Raw genomic sequence first — 21,064 nt, 5'->3', positions numbered from 1 at the left:
TTGAAAAGCTTACATAAGTGCGATCATGACCCCTTCTGATGGCAGGGAAAGACCTTACCTCTTTCTCTATTTTGAGTAGCTTCTTCACAGCCACCTCCTTGTCCTGTGATATCCATTTGGCTCGATAGACACTCCCAAAACTTCCTCCGCCGCAGTTTTCGAAAAACTGCAAGTCATCAAATTTAATTTGCACAAAGGAGGTACCGAGAGACGACATCTCATAATGACAAAGTATTATACTTCCACAAAATCTGCAGAGGGAAAGGAAGAGAAGAGTTGGATTATAAACCTGTTAGAAGGAAACCTCTGAATTCCACATTGGCTAAGGTATGCCAAGCCCCTCAACACTTCCAGAGAGAGCCTGGGTGACTTAGGAGGAAGAAAAGCAAGAATATAAACAAACCAACATGAAAACACTTACCCTGGCAGCCCGTGCAAAATTCAACAGCCACTTGTCCAGGCTCTGAAACACAGCCAGCCCCGGAGAAATAGCTCAGATGTCCCCCCCGGACAAAACCTGCAGCCACACTTTCTGCACATCCCGAGCAGCTCTGCCTGAAGGCTACTGTGTCACCAGGTCTCCTACCCCAAAGCCCCAACAAACAGGATGTGCTCTCAGCAGCAGGCTTGCACAGCCCTTCTGGCATCCGGGGCATGCCATCTCTCCGTCTTGTGCTCACTTCCCACAAAATATACATAACCTAAGCATCGGAGCATGCTGGCACAGGAGGGCCCAAAGGCTGCAACCTCAGCGTGCACTGGGTGCTAGGATTCCAAAAGCAAGGGATGAGAGAAGGGCTGGCCAAGTGTTTTCCAGAAGTGGCTCCCGGGATTGTATCCTGGAGCCGAACTTAATTAAAGAGCAGAAAATTTGCCCCTGATTACAATACATTAAGTCATCCAGAGAACTCTGCCAGGAATTTTTTTGAAAAAATATTATGCTTGTTTCCAGAGGAACAGATTACCTCTCAAAGATTATTACAGTGATATTTTCTGCAGTCTAAGGAGTTTTCCTGCTCTCCAGGTGTGTGTGTGGGGGGGGGGGGGTCGTCATTCTTCACACCCTATGCTGAACCATAGATCAGCAGGAAAAACAAAACAAAACAAAAACATACAAACCAGAACACAAAGGTCTAAAATTCTGAACCTGCATGAGAAGCAGATGAATAAAAGTTTGTGTACATATTCTTCCCAAATTGTAGACCAGAATCTTATAATGAGGAAGCAAAAAGATGAATCCATGTGTATAGGACAGTCTATGAAACAACTCCCCTGGGCTCCTCATAACTGTCAATGTCACGAAAGTTTTTTTTAACAAGCTGAGAAGCTTCTACTGCAGGGAGGAGTTAAAGAAATATCATGACTAAATGCAATGCATGATCGCTGAATAGATTCTGCCCCCCCCACCAATACTATACAAGGTATTACTAGGATTTTAGGGAAATTTGACGATTAACTATATGTTAGATACTATTATTTTATCAATGGCAAATCATGGTATTTTGGTTTTGTAGAAGGATGTCCTTGTTCTTAGAACTGGGACACTGGGAGATGTATTAAAGTATGAGATCTCCAATTCAAGCTAAAAGGGTTCAACGCCCCCTCATCCTCCAAAAAGTGAGCGGGGAAAGAAAGGAAGGAAGCAAATGAGGCAAAATGTTAAGAACTGGTGAACCTAGGTGAATGTCTTGCTACTCTTTCCATTGTTTTGTGGGGTGTGATGATTTTCAAAATACCATGGTGGAGGGGGCAGTTTGCAGCGATATAAATTGACAACATTTCTTCATAAACAACCTAAAACTTTGCTGAATGATGTACCCAGTCAGCTCAAAGATCTTCATGTGCAGCTGACTAGCCATCCCATTTTAGGAACATCAGGTCACCGAAGAATGCTGATTTCTTAAGTGAAGTCAAACTCAGCACTACTTTGAGAAGAAGGCAAGAGAGAGGACTGTTTATCCTCTGAGGTTTAAGAGACAGCTTAGAGTCTACATAAATAAACACAGTACCCAGATACAGTCTGTACATATTTGAGTCAACAATTTACCTTACTAGCTTTGCCTTCAATTCATATTCCATTATTGGAAACAAACTAACAAAAAAAAGGTAAGATTTAAAAATGTGCCAAAGGTAGCTACACAGAATAATGCAAGTTTGTTCCTAAAGGCAGGTTTGTTCAATGAAATGCAAAACACTACTCGCATGAGTCCCTCCATGTTACTGATGCTAGGTCTATATTTTTATTAGTCATTATTTTTAATAAAAAATAAGAATAAAAACAATAAATAAGAATACATAATGAAATAATAAATAATAATGAATAATAAGAATAAGCAATAAGAATAAAAAGAATAAAAAATAAAATAGGACTACAAAGCTTATAATAAAAAATAGAACTCCCTTGCCTCATCCCTCTCCACATCCAATTCTCTCTTCAGAAGGAATTAATTTCAACTCTCTTAGGGTTTTATTCTGATATTTGTATTTCATATGATATTTTTATATCCATCTTTCTTAAGGAATGTGTTTATGTTGCTATTTCCTGATGGTTCCATTTTCAGCAATTACCTATAAACTTCTCCCTGTGGAAGATAAGGACTTAGTTCTCAGACCCCATCCTTTACCTCCTTACAGACAAATAAATACCTCACACTTGCCCAGTCCTCCAAGCATCCAACTACACTGTAATATTTGGTTAAGTCAATAGCCACTGTGGACCATAGTCTGATGAAATTAACATTATCCCCAAGAGTGCTGTGCAGGACCCAATGACTTTCCCTTTCTTGGATAATTTTTTTGTTTCTCCCAGAGTTACTAGTTGTTCTGTTTTTGTTGTTGCTGTTCACTAAGGTTTGTTTTTTTGTTTTGTTTTGTTTTGTCTTTTTAGGGCTGCACCAGCAGCATATGGAGGTTCCCTGACTCGGGGTCTAATTGGAGCTACAGCTGCGAGCCTACACCTACTGCCACGCCAGATCTGAGCCGCGTCTGCAACCTACCTATACACCACAGCTCACGGCAACGATGGATCCTTAACCAGGAGCGAGGCCAGGGATTGAACCCACAACCTCATGGTTCCTCTAGTCAGATTCATGTCTGCTACGCCACGACGGAAACTCCCACTAGGGTTTTTATACATCCAAAACTTATTCACCTCATTGGACTCCTCCGAGAACCACAAAACTCCTCTCAATAAACTAAAAGAGTCAGGTAATTTTTTGGGGGGGGAAGAGGAAGTTCTATTTTCTCTTGGAGACATTCCTCCTACACCCTTCCCCCTGAGTCAACGCTGGAATGGTTGCTCTCTAGGCCTGACCTGATGGGGCCTTCCCTTCCCCACCACGCTCAGAATTGCCTTCGCCTTTTCCTCTGTGGGACTCCGGTCCTTGGATCCCCTGGCTTCTTGTTCTTGGGTTATTTTCTTACTTTGACAATGCATATCTCTTGCTAGCTACCTGCACATCTCTTGTTAGCCCAGGATGCACTTTTTTTGGGAGAATCTGTGTGTCTTAAAATGTCATGATTGGCAGCCTGGCTAAGTATGCAATTCTAGGTCGGGAATAATTTCCTTCCAATTTCAAAAGTATTACCTCATACTCATCTAGTTTCTAATGTGTCTGTACAGCCGTCTGGAGCTACTCTGATTACTCATTCTTTTTACATTATTTTTTCCTTTCTGAAAGCTCTTAGGACATTGTCCTCATCCTTGGAATCCTGAAATTAATGGGATATGTTAAGAGGTGAGCCTTCTTCATTCATTGGTGGTACACTCTCGGGCTGACTCATGTCTTTTAATTCTGGGAAATTTTCTTGTGCTCTACCATCACCGCTTATAGCACTTCAACTTCTTGTCTCCCCCCTCCCCAGGCACACACGAGAAATGACGTGCAGTTCCCAGAACGGGCTCTCACATCCCCACATCTTTGCACTGCACAGGCTAATGTCTCTGCTTCCAAAGCCTTTCCAGGCCCGGCAAATGCAAGCAAATCCCTGAGCAACTCTTCTGAGCCTTGCAAACAAAACTCTCTCCCCCTCTCCTGTGCCACAGCAGCCTTCTTCACCCTTTCATCCTTCTCACTTACTTTCCACCAGACTATAAATTCTCTAAAGGCGAAATGCATGTCTATTCACACCTGGGTCTTCAGCACCTACCGCAAAACCAGGCACACCACACATTTTCCATTAAAAAATATATGTTATCACTTATAACTGGAATCTAATATCCAGCACAAATGAACATCTCCTCAGAAAAGAAAATCAATCATGGACTTGGAGAAGAGACTTGTGGTTGCCTGATGGGAGGGGGAGGGAGTGGGAGGGATTGGGAGCTTGGGCTTATCAGACACAACTTAGAATAGATTTACAAGGAGATCCCGCTGAATAGCATTGAGAACTATGTCTAGATACTCATGTTGCAACAGAAGAAATGGTGGGGGAAAAACTGTAATTGTAATGTATACATGTAAGGATAACCTGACCCCCTTGCTGTACAGTGGGAAAATAAAATTAAAAAAAAAAATAAAATAAAATAAAATAAAGAAAACATGGGATTTAATATAAAAATATATATATATATGTTGAATGAATACGTGAACAAATAAGTGAATACATTATTTCAGGCTATTCTTTTGTTATATCTTTTGCAGCTGGAAAGACTCCAATTAGATTGAGTAAAATCTGAGAACTTTTTTTTTTTTTTTTTTTTTTAAGTAAGTGCCCCCCAGAAGATTCTGAAGCAAATCCTGATTTGGAAACTCCTTGCCTAGGCTTCTTGGGACACTGAAAAGAGCATGTTTGGGACCTCTAGGATTGGGTGTCCCTATGTCCAAAGGAGAAGGAAGAGGAGCAGGAGGAGGGGAAGGGGAAGGGGTGGAGGACATGGGGGGAAGAGGAGAAGGAAGGAGGAAATCTTTGTAGAACAAGTACAGAGCTCTGAATCAGGATGAAATCAGTATGAATAAGTCGACACCCTCAGGTGCAGAGCAAGTCCAGGGAAGGTGGGTGAACTGAGGCAAGATCAGTCCCATTCGAAACTGACCCACGGGTGCCTGAGGGAGGCTGATCTCTGAGACATATAATTCTCCAGGATCTTCATGCTGAGATGAGGCAAGCAGTCTGCTTTTTCCAGAATCACTGTTACTCACTTTGTGATACATCCTGCCATTTGGAAACTGGCTATGTATGAATAGAACTATATAATTACTTGAGTGTTTTATTGAGACCATAAAAAATTAAGTCCTGTCTGATTATCGAAGAGACTAACAATTCTGGTGTGTATGAATACAGGTTTTAACTCCAGTGAGCTTGGCAAAGCAACATGGACTGAGCCGAGAAACCTAACTGAGATGCCTATTGTCATCTATGTGACTGTGGGACCACGTACATTAATTTTTCCCTTTGAGCTTTCTCTCCTTGAAATCATCATTTTAATAGGATTAACTTATGACCAGAAGAATGGATCATCTGAGCTGCTGATTAGTCATACTTGGAGCATCTTGGGGAAGACTGCTACCTGATCAAATTATGTTCTAATTTTTTAGATATGGTCTCCAGTGAATGCACTAGATTTTAATAATAAGAGTCATCTATATAAATGTATTAACATAGTATACCCAATCAAACAATGCTTTCATCCCACCATGTTAAAACAGTAGCTTTTACACAAGAAAGGCAACTTTTCTCCATGCAACAATTCCCAGTCCTAACTTTATAGCAGCCTAACTTTTGTTCTGTAAACTCTCAGAACTGTTTTATTTTTTGTCTTGTCTTTTTAGGGCTGCACCTGCAGCATATGGAGGTTCCCAGGCTAGGGGTCTAATCGGAGCTATAGCTGCCGACCTACACCACAGCTCTCAGCAACACTGGATCCTTAACCCACTGAGCGAGGCCAGGGATCGAACCTTCAACGTCATGGTTTCTAGTCAGATTCTCATTTCTGCTGCACCAGGACTGGAAGTCCTCTCAGGGCTGTTTTAAACGTTAGTAAGTATCAATTAAAGAGCACTGAAGGGTCAGTTAGAACAGGGATATCACAAAAATGAAAGCATAAGAAGGTGTCACAATTCCAAAAATGTTGAAAATCACTAACTCAGTGGCTGAATCCAATCATGAGTACCTGAATAGGACTAATTTTCGTAATTTTAAAAAATTTCCTTAAAATTAAAATTTAAAAAGACTTTCACACTATTAACTACATTGCTAAAGGCATTTACAGTACCATCAGCGAATTAGCAAAAGTGGAATGACAAGAAAATGGAATTTTGCCCTAGATTTTTTTTTTTAAAAGGGGGGAAAAAAAACCTGCTAAAGTTTTAACATTTAAAAAAATACACACAAAGTTGAGAACTAGATGTGAGTTAGAACTCTGCCTCAATCCCTCAGTAACCTTGAATCAATTCCTTTTCTCAAATCATGGCCTTTCCAGACCCAATAAATGAAATAGCCATTCTGTTACCAAATGTCTCAAAATTGATAGTCCAAAAGCTATCATGTTTGCATAGTATTATCGGACTCCTTTGATTTAAATCTTACTTCCAAGTAGCAGGTATTCCAACACAGAAGCAGCATGGTCCAGGGGAAAGATCCCAGTTTTAATAGCAAAAAGGGAGTTTTAGAAGCAAATCCAAACTGACTAGCTGTTAGACCTTGAGCAGGGCACTGAGCCTCTCCAGCCTCAGTTTTCTCACTGGCAGCAATACCTATGCAGGGGAGATGTTGGGAAGTGGGAGATGCTGTGAAAGACCTCGAACTGCCCCCAGCCACATAGTATATAATACTCAATAGATGGAAACTATGGTTTTCTAATTATTTTCATGTCTTTTCATTGTTGTTGTTGTTTTTGTTTTGCCTGCATCCCTAGCATGCAGAAGTTCCAGGGGCCAGGGAAAACCCATGCCACGATAGTGACCCAAGCCACTGCAGTGACAACACTGGATCCCCAACCCTCAGAGCCAACAGGGAACTCCTAATAAGTCTTGATAGCACATTCAGCCATCTACCTTTTCAGCTTTGTAGTTAGGAATACTTTCCTCAATAGTTTTCCTCTCAGTTTTCAGAACTGTTTTGTCTTATTATCTCCATTACTTTGGCAGAGCAACTATTAATAAATTAATGTACTGTTGGTCCCTAAATCCTTATTATCTGAGTTTCTTTGTGCATGCTGCTTTTTTTTTTTTTCCTCACTCCTCTATTTGCTGGTTTCATTTCTGGCCATGTTTGCAAGATTTATCTTCCCAGCAAGTTAATTCTAATTTTCTTTTAAACATTTGCTCATAAGAATATTTAAGTTATCAAAAGACAATACTTTTATTATTTGACACTTTTAAGATACTTGGATTTCTAGGACCTTTTTCTTTATTCAATTATAGCCCTCACTTTGGAAGGGTCCTAGAGTATGCCTACTTTTTGTGGTCGCCACTGTCTTCTTTCAATCTTAATTCTAAAAAATTAACTCTACTTATAAAATGATTAACTTGTTTACAATAAAAGAATTTTTCATTACACATCACAATTATTTTACCTGCAAAAGATCAAAATGCGATGGTGAGAATGTGAGAAAACCAGACTCTCATACAATGATGGTAGAAGTGTAAATTGTCCTATGGAGGATGACTCAGCATTATCCACCAAAATTAAAAAAGATACAACATTAAGGAATTCCCGTCATGGCGCAGTGGTTAACAAATCCGACTAGGAACCATGGGGTTGCGGGTTCCATCCCTGGCTTTGCTCAGTGGGTTAAGGATCCGGCATTGCCCTGAGCTGTGGTGTAGGTTGCAGTCGTGGCTTGGATCCCGCATTGCTGTGGCTGTGGTATAGGTCAGCGGCTACAGCTCCAATTAGACCCCTAGCCTGGGAACTTACAAATGCCACGGGGAGCGGCCCAAGAAATGGCAAAAAAAGGGCAAAAAAAAAAAAAAAAAAAGATACAATGTTTAATCCAGCAATTCCACTTCTAGGAATTCAACCTATACATGGGGAATTGAAATCTGTATTATGTACTGATATGGCATGATCAACAATATACATTGTTAAGGAAAAAAAGCAACGAGGAAAAACAATATATGGGTATACTTCTGTGCATAAAATATATTTGGACCAGAATCTGGGGAAAGAAACTGAATGGCTGGAGGACACAGATGGAAAGGAGACTTTTCACTATCATTTTTATATTTTATAAAAAATTATTAACTTTATTAAAAAATAAACCAGATTTTTTCTGGCTTTTCTATCTTTTAGGTTTATGTGGGCCTATTATTTCTAAATTCAGAGCCTTCTTGTTTTCCTATCCCTAATTTATACTATCCTTCTTCCTTTCTTCACAAAAGTTTATTTTCTCATGCAATATAGAAGGAAAAATTAATTTGTTTTATCATGAGCTGAATTTGATTTAAAAAAAAAAGACTTTCAGAAAACAGCCCTCAACAAATTCCTCTGCCAAGCTTGCTGCCCTAATATTTATTTAGGCTAGTATTATTTTAGCCTCCTTAACACAGATCAGTGAATAAACTAATAAAAATGTGCTTTATCATCATGTGTATAAAAACAATACCACTTGGACTACAGTTCTACAATTTTTTTCCCCCTTCAAGTCTTATCTTCAAAAAAAAAAAAAAAATGGGGAAAACTTTGGTTTGATGTATTTGTTCACAACACCAAGGTCAAAGATTCAAAGATTCTACTCCTGAACAGGACTGCCGTTTGACCAGGACAGATAAGATCTGTAAGACTAGCTAAAGACCAGGTATGAATAGAACTACCTAGTACTGTGTCCACCAGTGCTATTTCCTTCCTTCCTCCAAGGCTGCTGCTGGAAAGTAGCCTATCGTGTCCAGAACAGGTTGTTGGACTCAGGGAAGAAGATCTTCAGTCACGGGTAACTGCGAGAAGCCCACTTGAAGAGTCTAAAATATAGAACAGCTATTGTTTCCCTTTTTTTCCCTTTTCTGCTTTACCACACATAACTCTCCAGCTAAAGCACAGGTTAAAATGGAAATGAACTCGTTAGAGGAGACATTATTTGTGCTTTACTATTTCAGTTAATGAAAACAGACTTCCAGGACACATGTTCTTGCCAGAAATGGTGTTACTGGAAGTAAAATACAGGAGAGATGGGAATGCAGGGTGCAAGAACACTTATGCCACGGAAATGCTATGTGGAAATGTGTCCGTGCTTAAATAGAAGCCCAAAGAGGAAGCACAAAGAAGGTGCAATCTGTGACATGGGTCACTGCAGGGGCGTTTTTGTGTTGAGTAACTGGAGGCTTCTTGGGTCGAATGATTGGAGGCATGAAGAAGGGAATAGGGTCAGAGCTTGATTAAGGCAAAGGAGCACAGGGAGGACACATTTCTGTGGGTTGGAAGGAAGAGGAATTCACAGGTGTTTGGGGGTGCTGTGGAGTGGGGGGGGGAGCAGTTGCTAGTAAGTGAACAAGACTTATTCAACCCACAGGCCCACCCACCCCTAGATCCTGCTGTTACTCAGCTCTGGTGTCTACTCGAATCATTTTCTGTCAAACAGAAAGTGTTGCACCTTCCTGGCCGCTAACAAACCGTACAATTTTTGGATTAACCTAGAATGAAGGTTCCCTAAGAAGGGTAAATATAAGAGTTAAAACCTGGTACCTCTGATGGAAGACAGAAAAAAAAAATGGAGGTGTTAAAACAAGATAAGACCAAGGAAAGACCCTAGAGTGTGTATCACTGACCCAGGGGCCATGCTATCTGTGGACCAAAGTTACAGAAAGAATCCCTGGTTATCAGAGCTGCCTAACCAGAAAACATGCCACCCTGTTTAGTAGTGAGTTCCCCATCACTGAGTGTTCAATGGGAGGTGGCATGTAGGCAGCGACTAGGAGAGAAGAATGAATAACTTTTTAAAGATCCACTCCCGCCCTATGAATATGCTGTGACTAACTGACCTCTCCCTTCCCTTCTCAGGGATACAGTCATGAACCTGACATTGACAGCCCCCTCCCCTGAGGAGGAACCCAGTCCTCGAAGGCGATAAGGGAGGTGATTGGAGCATCCTCTTAAATTTCTCCTCCCAAGCTGGCTGAGAGAAGGTGAGAGGCATATTTCAGATTTCTACCTTACAACCATCCGCTCCCTTCTCCTCCACTTCCACCGCAAAGTGCTTGGGTCACGTCAAAGGATGACCACAGAAAATAAAAACCCTTTGGATGATGATCGACCCTGATCCTTTTCTCAGCCTAATGAAGTTGCATTACTCTATACAGTGGGCAGGGCTATGGAGCTTAACGGTGCCGTACCATTTATCAGCACCAGGTCCAGGCTCCTCAAACATGGGTACTCCCACAGGTGGAGCACCCAGCACCGTGCAGGAGTTGTGTGAATAAACACACATCTTAGAGCATTGATTTTACTGTGAGATTTGGAGGAATAAACAAATCTGTTTGGAGTGGCTTGTTCAATGAAGTCAACAAAGTCAACCAGTATCGAAGAGAATGCAAAATCACATGAATTTTTTTTTTGGGGGGGGTCTATTTGGCCTTTTAGGGCCGCACCTGCGGCATATGGGGGAGGTTCCCAGGCTAAGGGTCTAGTCAGAGCTACAGCTGCCGGCCTACACCAGAGCCACAGCAATGCCGGATCCGAGCCGCATCTGCAAGCTACACCACAGCTCATGGCAATGCCGGATCCTTAACCCACTGAGCAAGGTCAGGGATCGAACCCGCAACCTCATGGTTCCTAGTTGGATTCGTTTCCACTGCACCACAACGGGAACTCCCCCCAAGAATTTTTTAAATTAAATGCAAGATTTTCAAGAAAGTGCTCACTCACACTGGGGGTATTTATAGCTATACCTACAGATCCCTGAAGGAATATCTGCTTCCCCAACAACAGGACACTTTGGTAGAAAAGTTTAATAAGCAAAGATTTATTCCATGACTTTTAGGCAGCAATCCTTGCCTTCTTTTTGGTTTTCCTCTACGCAAGTCCAGAGATGAGTCCACAAAGAAGGATGTTGGTCCCTGAAGATAATCTGTGCTCAAAATCGTGCTATCGATAATCTGTGCTATAAGAATGGTTCCAGGTAACTGCACTGTAGGTCTTCTAGGTCATCATCTTCCACTATTCCTACAACTCCCAAATTCTTCAAATTTAAATGCACGAATTTCCGATTCTTCCCCAAGACTATTACAAAGCTGTGTATAAACACAGAGGTACACTCAAAGCTGCATTAGAAATCCTTATACTCAAAGCAGGAGAGTAGCTATGAAAACCTGCTAGCCCTATATACACACCTAAGTACAATTTGGAAACAGGGCAGGCCACCAAGGGCAAGCCTTAGCTGGGAAGAGATGAGACTGGCAGGCTTCTTCTCCCTGTATAACTTGAGAATGTGGAAAACCCCTTCTCTACCCCTCAGTGATGGCAGCTAAAGTTTCACGTACTGGTTCAAGCATTTCCATGTGCTGTCTCATATCCTTACGCTTATGAAGCAGGGATTACTGTCCCTGATTTGCATGTGAGGAGAATGAGGATCCAGGGTGTAGAAGCTGCCCAAGCCAACTACCCAACCAGAAGTGACACAACTGAGATTCAAACTCAGGTCTGACTTCAAGGTCAAATCATTTTTTTCAGCACATCATGCCTTTTTTCCACTATATCATTCAGCCTCCTCCTTCTAATTTGCCTTTTTTTTTCTTTAAACCAATTCTTCTTCTTATTATTACTGTTGTTGTTGTAATTACTAGATTGCTTACCATCCACCTAAAGTTCAATTTGAGGCTTTTATGTCCTATTAGCCATTGTGATGCTGGGGTTAGGGTGTCAAATGAGTGGCTGCTTTGTTCTCACAGTCTTCTCCTGTGTTGGGATTACTTAACTGCTATTAGGGCATAATCGATGCTTCAGCTGTCCGCAGGAGGGTCTGACACAAAGGCACCCGTGTATCAGTCAAACCAATCTAAGCTCTAGCATTCATAGCTCTCTTTCTTTAACAGGTACAGTTTTCTGGTCACAGCTGGAACTCTGCTTATTTGTGTGTAAGCGGGACAAGGTTAATAGCCACCAAAGAAGGAGCCTAAATCTTCCCTGCAGTACAGCCAAAAGGTGTCTTTGCTATTCCTATTACATTTAGATAGACAAGACATCCTCCCTGTCAATCTGTCCTGGGTAGAATAAAATGGAAAACAAATGATCCAAATTGATTTTTATTTCCCACATCTCTGGATACAGACATAGGGCTATCTTATCCCAAGAAGTACTATATCACCACAAACACTTTTTTCTGTTTTTTTTTAAATCATTGATTCTCTCTTTTCTCTGAATCTGCCAATTTCTAAAATTAACTGTCCATTTTTCTTTCACTCCACACTAACAGTTTCACTCCATGGCTGATACCTTTTCATGAAACATCACTTCGATTTCTCCAGTGTTTTCTGTGATGACTAGATTATTCACTACACGCCCCTCTTAACTCCTGTTTATAATTCTGTCACCTTATCAAAGTCAGTTTCACTGCTCCTTCCAGATAGGCACTCAGCCAATATATTGCCAATAACACTCACTCTTGTGCTAACTTAAAATACACAGTGCAGCCTGCCAAGTTTCCTTATTTGGCAAGAAGGTCCCTTAGTTCCCAAGATCTTTGACCATCCATTTTTAGATCCAAATCCTTAGTGCTTAATATTTGGATCTCTCTCTCTCTTTTTTTAATTTGTTCTTATGTGTTCCCCCCCCCCAAAAAAAAGAAAAAAAAAAAAAAAAGAAAGAAAGAAAAAGAGATCAATCATCTACTTGGTTTCCTAGACAGGAAAAAATAATTCTTGCAATTATGGTCATTTACTTTGTAATTACTGTCACATAAACTTTTGATATAAACAGTACTTTTCAGTTAAAAAAATTCCCAAAATAATCTCCAAAAAGTTATAATAAAAACTCGATTGTGAAAGATTAAAATAAACAGTGCATATTGCTCTAAAAGACCATATTTCTTTATCTTCACTCTCTTTCCAAACTAAATTCACATTCATTTACAATCTCCCAAATCTCTCACTATTGCAGCAGGAACGTAAAACAAAGGCTCCACAAATGACTAAAACTATAATTAAAACGCAGCCATCCCATATTTTTTGAAAAACAAAAAACGACATGAAATTTCATTGTGGAGATGGGCCTATCACAAAGAAGACATTAACGTCTTGAATCACTTGTTTACTTTCTGTCTAAATGTCTGTAGGTTTGGTCCCACTGAATTCTGGCTGTTCAACTGACATCAGGAAAGCATAAAACGGCTTTAGGGTTAAAATATGAATATACTTTAACAACCACCTTAGCTCAAAAATCATCGAATTAGTTCTGTAAGTTGATTCTAATACACTACCATTCATGAGAAGCTGCGTATTGTAATATCATTGGAATAGACCACTAAATGGTGCTGCTTTCATTATTAAAGAAACCAACAAAAATAGTAATTAAGTTTCCCCATAAACAGTGCTTATGCAAGACCCGGAGGCGCATCAGAAACATACATTTTCAGCAATCTAACAACGACTGCCCCATTTTGTAGGCAATTCGATGCCTTCCGACCAGTTTTGGATTAAAGTTTTCCTGCAAGCTGTCAGGAGCCGGCGAGGCGTGGCGGCCGCCTCAGCCTGCACCTCCGGGCCTGGTGCATGTCTCCAAGCCCAGGAACCGGGGAACGCCATCGGGTCGGCAAATGAGCCGCCCCCGCGCCCGCCGAAGGAACACGGGACACTTGAGGTGAGGGAGGGCACGAGGACCACGGTGCCCCGAGCAGAGCCGGCGCGGCCGCTCTCGGAGGGACGCGGGCTCCCGGCCGACCCACAGGAAAACTGAAGTTAGTGGGCTCGCCTCGCACGCAAGAACCTCTGCTGGGAAGCGGCCTGCGCCCTGCTCTGATTTGGGAGACGCTCGCCTCACCTCCGGAGAGACGCTCGGGTCACCCCCAGCGAGACTAGCGTCCCGGCGTCCGAAGGGCGCCCCACGCCCGCGCCGCGCTCCGGGGGCCGAGACCGCCCCGGACGCTCCCGCTGCGCCTTGCTCTTCCGGGCGTCAACTTCTGCGTGGGACCCGCGCAAAGTTCCCGATCTGCTCCCAGCCGCGCAACGCCGCGAGAGCAGGGGACGCCGGCTCCAGGTCGGGCAGGGGTGTCCGGTGGGGGCCCCGATCCCGACAAGGCCTGGGCCCGCGACGCCGGGACGATTCGCGATCGCGGCGGGCCTGCCCCGCACCCGCTCCCCCACAGCCTCCGGCCTGGTCCCCTACCTGGCTCCCGGGCCGGACGCGAGCAGCAGCCGGGGGCGCCGAGGCCCCGCACACGGCCAGGGCACGGGCGGCGACCGGGGTCGAGAGGACGGCGGCCGGCGCGGCTTCCACGCTTCCGCCCGAGTCAGGAGTTGAACATTCCGCCTCTCCGCCCGGCGCCAATGAGGGAGACAGTCACGGCAACAGCACCACCTACCTCCCAGCGAGGAAAGGCCGGGCCTTCCTGCCGGTGCCCCGCACACCCACCGGCCGGGCCGCAGAGCAGAGGCGCCCGAAAGCCAGCCGGGCGGGGGCGGGCGCTTGGGCTCCCCGGCTGCATCCTGAGGACACCTTGCTGCCGCCCTCAGATGGCACCCCTATCGTGGGGAAGCGGGGAGAGGGCTGTGCCTCTGCACCCCTTTATGTCTTCACATCTTTTTAACGACATAACACTCATATGTCTTCCCTCCACTCATCCTTAGCAACAAACATTTACCGTGAAAAGGGCGCTGGGATGCAAAAAGGTGGGAGGCTGCTTCGTGCCCAACGGAAGTTAATTATCTACTTGGGAAGGGGACCGACGTACAGATATTTCGGAGGAGATAGGGCTGAAGGCCGCCTTAGTAGAACCATCAAGATACCACGGAATTTTGAGAAGGGGTCATGGTCTGCTGCCCTGGTTGGTGACTTTAGCAAAGCCAAGTTCAGATGAGGAGACTAGACTCCATTCCAGGTATGAGCAAAAGTGGAAATCAGTACGAGGGCGGAGAAGTCATGGTCGAGTAGAGGATTTCTGGTTCTGTGGAGGAAACAGAAGAAGAGTTTGCAAAGGTATGGCCAGCGTGATCCAGGGCTTTGAGCTTGAATGTTACCATCTATGGACATTGGAGAACTGTGCAAAGTTGGGATCAAAGGGGTAAAATAGGCTTTTGTGATTTTTGTTTTAATGGTGATTTCCAGAGGCAGAATTCAGTCCAAGATGGCTGTAGGATGGGTTGCTAAGACAAAACTAGGAAGCATCATATTGTCACTACTTGGTCGTGGGATTGTGAGGGCTTGAATTGGCGTGCACAAAATAGAATTAGGAAAGAGGAAAGGGACTTGAGAGACATGCTTCAGGAAGAGGCCACGGAAATTGGTGAGCCACTAGATGTGGAAGAGAAGAAGAAAGTCAGAGATGATGCCAAGATTTTCAGACCTGAGTGACTGGAAGAATGATGGTGTCACTGACAGAAATAGAGATCGGTGGAGTAGGAACTGGCTTCCTGTTGAGTTTGAGGTCATGGGAGGAAAAACCGATAGAGATGCAGCAGTTGAAATAGGAAACTGATTCTGAAAAGAGCTCAGGAGGGAAATATAAAATTTGTAAATCGTTCATCTAGTTGAAGATATGGAAGTGGGGAGATGAGTGAATAGAGGTTTAAAAAAAAACATTTTCTAGTCTGTGATTCAGATTAATATTTGAATTTTCCCTTTGATAAGGACTAGGAATTTTAGCATTCTTTTTGGGGAACTGATAAATTAGGATTGACAAAAATTGTCATGCTAAAAAAATTTCCTGATGCAGGTAATCAGAGAATTCCCCAAATCATCTAACCATTAAGAGGAAAACTAAGCTCTTTAGCTCTTTAGCACCCAGGTATATGGTGACGCCTGTCATTTTACCTCACCTTCAAAGGCACTGGATGGTGATGAGAAGGACACAAGAATGGGAAGAGAGAGCCTGGCTTTTGGTTTTAGGCCTGCCACTTATCAGCTGGGGTACTTTGCTAGACAAGCCCTGTCTCCTCCTCTGCAAAATAAGAAGACCCAATTAAATGTTAGCTAAAGGTTCTGGCTTTAAAACTATGAATAATACTGCTTTAAATGTGGACCACATGCCTTAATATTTTTAGCTACGCTCCCCTTCCTTTCCATCCATTTTTTTCTTCATTCTATTTTTCCCTCATATAATTAGGCTGAGAATAACCAGCAGGAACAGTGAACATTAAAGAGCAGTCTTGGAAATATGCTTAAATGATAATCCCATAGGCATGCTCGTGTCTTCCCAATTAGGTTGCAAGCTCGTTGAGGTCAATCTTATATTCTGTCATATCTGAACATAGTGGAAATAAATACGTAATAATTGTGTGATAAACCGATTTCCTCGTTTGATTTTTTTTTGGTTAATCTGCCTATTTCCTCCTGATTCAACTGATCTCTTTAGGCCCCAGACCTAATAAATACGTTCTAGTGTTTATACCCATGGTTGACTCCACTTTTCCAGACTTTCCAGTCTTTTGGAAAGCCTCTTGGTTAATTCTCATCAGGCAGAGTATAGGTTTACAAATGTAAATAGCAATAACAGAAGAGACCTAGTCAAACCTCTCTTATTAAGCTTTGCTATTCCTTTACTTCAAATATCTGCATGCTAAAAATAGATGTACTCCCAGCAGTGGGGTGACTTGGGAGTCCTTAGAACCCTCATATCTAAGAATACCCTCCAAAATAAACATGCAATGTCAGTAAAAACTGTGTATTACCTATGCAAATATAACTTAAAGAAAAAAGCCTCCAAGCCTCTCATTCAGTCAAATTTTTGTCCCTAAGCTCTTCTAAGATAGAAATTCTGGAAATGCTATTGGTGGACCAGAAAAGCATAGGCATAAATTCCATTTAGGATGGAAGGAACAGCAACAAAAAGAAAGAAAGCATTCTAAGTATTTTTCTCTCCTTTAGAGCAATAAGAGCTGTCATGCTGATACCCAGGAGCATTTTTTCTAATCATCTCAGTTTTCCATTTTAGATTATGGAGATCTGTGTGTGGATCATAACTAAGAATGAACCAGCTTTTATACAAAAGTTGATGCTTTACCTCCTAGACAACCCTGAATCCCTGGGAAACAAAGGCATATAATCAAACATCTTTTAAGATAGGTGGCCATTACCGTAAATTCACAAATGAAGCCCAGGTCACTTTTTAAGCTTAGATTTCACATCTTACTTGAGGACTGAAGAATTCTGGAGAGTATTTTGGATATCAGATTTGCTCAGGTGTTCCAGGGCATGAAAGGAGCAGTGGGGCAAGAAGAGAAATTTAGGATTTCTGCAAAACATTTATTCAACAAGCATTAACTTAAGCGCAAGCACTGTGCTGAGCTTTGGGATTATAGCAGTGACCCAGATGTTGTTGCCCCTGGCACAGAGCACAATAGAAGAGCCGGTAGATACAAACAGTGCACTAGGCAGACAAAGATGGGGACCTAGGACAGGACACCTAGCACAATTCGAGGAAGCCCATGAAGGCTTTTAAGTCCATAGATCTTCCATGGATCTAAGCTGTAGAAGAATGAGAATTTGCTGGACAAAAAGAAAGGTAATCTATTCCAGGCAAAGGGAACAGCAAGGACAAAGGCCCAAGAGCATTTAACAAGTTCAAGGAATAAATCCCCTAGTAACTAAGTAAAGACATTGCCAGGAGGGAATAATTGTCCTCATAGGGGTAGTAATAGTAGCAACAGTAGCAATAATAATAAAAGCGATAGCTAATATTTTCTGAGTACTTATGTGCCATGCACTGAGCTAAGCGTTTTACACAGACTTGCTCCATCTAATCCTCACAGTTGCATGACAAGGCAGTTTGAAACATCATCCGACACCAAAGGGCAGAAAGAAGTCTTAGAAATCTTAGGCAATTTGCCTTCCCTCAGGGAACAAGAGGTAGACTTTAGGGCTTATTCTTTATATTTTATTAAACAGTTTTATTGGAATATAGTTGTTTACAATGTTGTGTTCACTTCAGATGTACAGTTAAGTGATTCAGTTTTACATATATGTAAATATATATGTAAATATATTTATATATTCCTTTAAAATTTTCTCTCTCTCTCTGTTTTTTTTTTTTTTTTTTTTTAGGGCCGCACCCACAGCATATGGAAGTTCCCAGGCTAGGGGTTGAATTGGAGCTGCAGCTGTTGGCCTACACCACAGCTACAGCAACACAGGATCCAAGCCTTGTCTGCAATCTATAGCACAGCTCATGGCAGCCCTGGATCCCTAATCACTGAGTAAAGCTAAGGATCGAACCTGCATCCTCATGGATACTAGTCGGATTCATTTCTGCCGAGCCACAGTGGGCACTCCCCCCCCCTTTTTTTTTACATTTCTTCTATTTTAGGTTATTACAAGAAATTAAATATAGTTCCCTGTGCTATACAGTAGGTCCTTGTTGGTTATCTATGTATATATAGATACATAGTTATATATATAGGTATATATGGTTATATATAGTAGTGTGTATATTTTAATCCCAACCTCCTAGTTTATTCCTCTTCCCTTCCCCTTTGGTAACCATAAGTTGATTTTCTATGTCTATTAAGTTTATTTCTATTTTATAAATAAGTTAATTTGTATCCTTTTTTAAGATTCCATATATAACCTATAGATTTGTCTTGCCCTATTTGGCTACATCACTTAGCTGCAAATGTTTTTGCTGCAAATGGCATTATTGCATTCTCTTTTATGGCTGAGTAATATCCCAATGTATATTCGTGCCACATCTTCATCCATTTTTCTGTTGATGGACATTTAGCTTGTTTCCATGTCTTGACTATTGTAAATACTGCTGTAATGAACATTGGGGTGTATGTATCTTTTTGAATTATGGTTTTCTCCTGATATATTCCCAGGAGTGGGATGACAGGATCATAAGGAAGCTTCTAAGTGTTCTCCGTAGTGGCTGTACCAATTTACATTCCCACCAACAGTGTAGAAAGATTCCTTTTCCTCCACACACTCTCCAGCATTTATTAATGTAGACTTTGTGGATGATAACCATTCTGATTGGTGTGAGGGGATACCTCATTGTAGTTTTGATTTGCATTTCTCTAATAATTAGCGATGCTGAGTATTTTTTCATGAGTTTTTTGGCCATTTGTATGTCTTCTTTGGAGAAATGTCTTTTTAGATCTTCTGCCCATTATTTGATTGTTGTTTGTTTTTTTGATACTGAGCTGCATGAGCCATTTACATATTTTGGTGATTAATCCCTTGTCAGTCACATAGTTTGCAAATATTTTCTGCTTTTCATTTTGTTTATGATTTCCTTTGCTATGCAAAAGCTAAGTTTAATTAGGTCCCCGTGTGTTTATTTTTGTTTTTATTTCCATTACTCTAGGAGGTGGATCCAAAAAGACACTGTTGCGATTTGTGTCAAAGAGTGTTCTGCCTGTGTTTTCCTCTAGGAGTTTTATAACATCCAGTCTTAGGACTTGTTCTTTTATAGTAAACGGTTCTTCAACTTCTTGGTCTCAAGATTCCTTTACATTCCAGAAAAGTCCTTGAGATAAAGTAAATAAACCACAGGGATGTAATATATACAGCATAAGGTATGTGGGTCTATTATAGAGTTTTATATGGAGGCAGATCATTATTGGACTTATCATGGTTATCATTTCATAACGGATGCACATGTCAAATCACTATATAGTGCACTTGAAACTAACAATATTATATGTTAACTATATTTCAAAACAAATAAATTTTTAAAATACATAAATAAATCAATCCTTGAGGACATCAAATAGCTTTTGCATATGTGAGCTATACCTGTCAATATTTATAAGAAATTAAAATTGAAATTTCTTATTTAAAAATAGCAATAAACCCACACATTATAATGTGTTTTAATGAAAAATAACTATTGTCAAAAATAAGAAAAATTAGAAGTGTCATTGTTTTATATTTTTGCAAATCTCCTTAATATATGGTCTAATGGAAGGCAGTTGGATTCTCATACCAGTTTATGCATTTAATCTATTTCAATATCACATTACATACACTCTGTGGAAGATTCCTCTCTACATTCATAAGAGAGGACAGTGAAAATAACGTCTTTGTATTATTATTTTTTTTAAATATAGATCTCTTGGAGTTCCCGTCGTGGCGCAGTGGTTAACGAATCCGACTAGGAACCATGAGGTTGCGGGTTCAATCCCTGGCCTTGCTCAATGGGTTAAGGATCCGGCGTTGCCGTGAGCTGTGGTGTAGGCTGCAGATGCGGCTCGGATCCCGCGTTGCTGTGGCTGTGGTGTAGGCCGGTGGCTACAGCTCCAATTAGACCCCTAGCCTGGCAAACCTCCGTATGCCGAGGGAGCAGCCCTAGAAAAGGCAAAAAGACAAAAAACCTCGAAATAAATAAATAAAATATAGATCTCTTTTCTTTCTTTCTTTTTTTTTTTTTTTTGGCTGCACCCACGGCATAAAAAAGTTCCCAGAGCAGGGATTGAAATTTTGCCACAGCAGTCACCCAATCCACAGCAGTGACAATGCTGGATCTTTAACAGGCCATGAGGGAACTCCATCTTAGTATTCTTATGAGAAGAGTGTTGACCTTGCATATGCCCTGACAGGGTTTCTGGACTGCACTTGGAGAATTGCTATTTGAGTCTAAAGATGCTCTTAGAGCAGGGGGAATCTGTTGCCTTGTGCTCTGCCTCAAGATGCTGCACTGAGTGGGATGCTAGACATTAGAAGTTCTGGAATGTGGTGCCAGCCCTCCCTATGCAGCTGGGACTGAGCTGGGACAATACTACCTGCTGGTCACATGGGATGATAAAGGCCTACAAGCCTGAGTCTTGGGTCCTATGCACTGCTCACTCTTGGCTATTTTTTGCTGTGCTCGTCTCTTCTAAAAATCCTAGATCTAAAACTTGACGGAATGGTAAGCAAGTTTGTCACACACTCTCAGCGGTGAGCCTTGCCCATTAGCCCCACTTTACTGCAAGAAACTCATATGCTCCTTCCCAAAAGATATGACAGTTGATATTATTTTCTAGCAAGATCCTAGAGTTAT

General features: G+C 41.7%; 1 protein-coding gene across 13 annotated transcripts in view; it reads right to left on the bottom strand.

Annotated features, from left to right (window-relative positions):
• Nucleotides 1–14,419, bottom strand: part of MAP3K20 (mitogen-activated protein kinase kinase kinase 20) — a 204,655-nt gene extending 190,236 nt beyond the window's left edge. For 5 of the 13 annotated variants that reach the window (XR_014829549.1, XR_014829548.1, XR_014829554.1 and 2 more), the window contains exons 1-2: nucleotides 14,254–14,419; nucleotides 59–251 (exon numbers count right to left, since the gene is read on the bottom strand). Coding sequence is in view for 6 of the 13 variants with exons in the window: in XM_013990583.3 (XP_013846037.2) it covers nucleotides 59–217 (159 nt within the window). In the remaining 7 variants the exon portion in view is untranslated. Of the gene's footprint in view, nucleotides 1–58; nucleotides 252–421; nucleotides 596–13,908; nucleotides 14,028–14,253 lie in introns of those variants that run through there. The other 8 variants (XR_014829553.1, XR_014829551.1, XM_021075199.2 and 5 more) reach the window with 2 other exon arrangements.
• Nucleotides 14,420–21,064: the final 6,645 nt, after the last annotated feature.

Source organism: Sus scrofa, chromosome 15 (genome assembly GCF_054392235.1).
Source record: "Sus scrofa isolate SSC_HxYL_T2T_F1_AM1 chromosome 15, Sscrofa_HxYL_maternal_Yorkshire_Landrace_v2.0, whole genome shotgun sequence".
Classification (NCBI taxonomy): domain Eukaryota; kingdom Metazoa; phylum Chordata; class Mammalia; order Artiodactyla; family Suidae; genus Sus; species Sus scrofa.
This window is presented reverse-complemented; position numbering and strand designations above follow the sequence as displayed.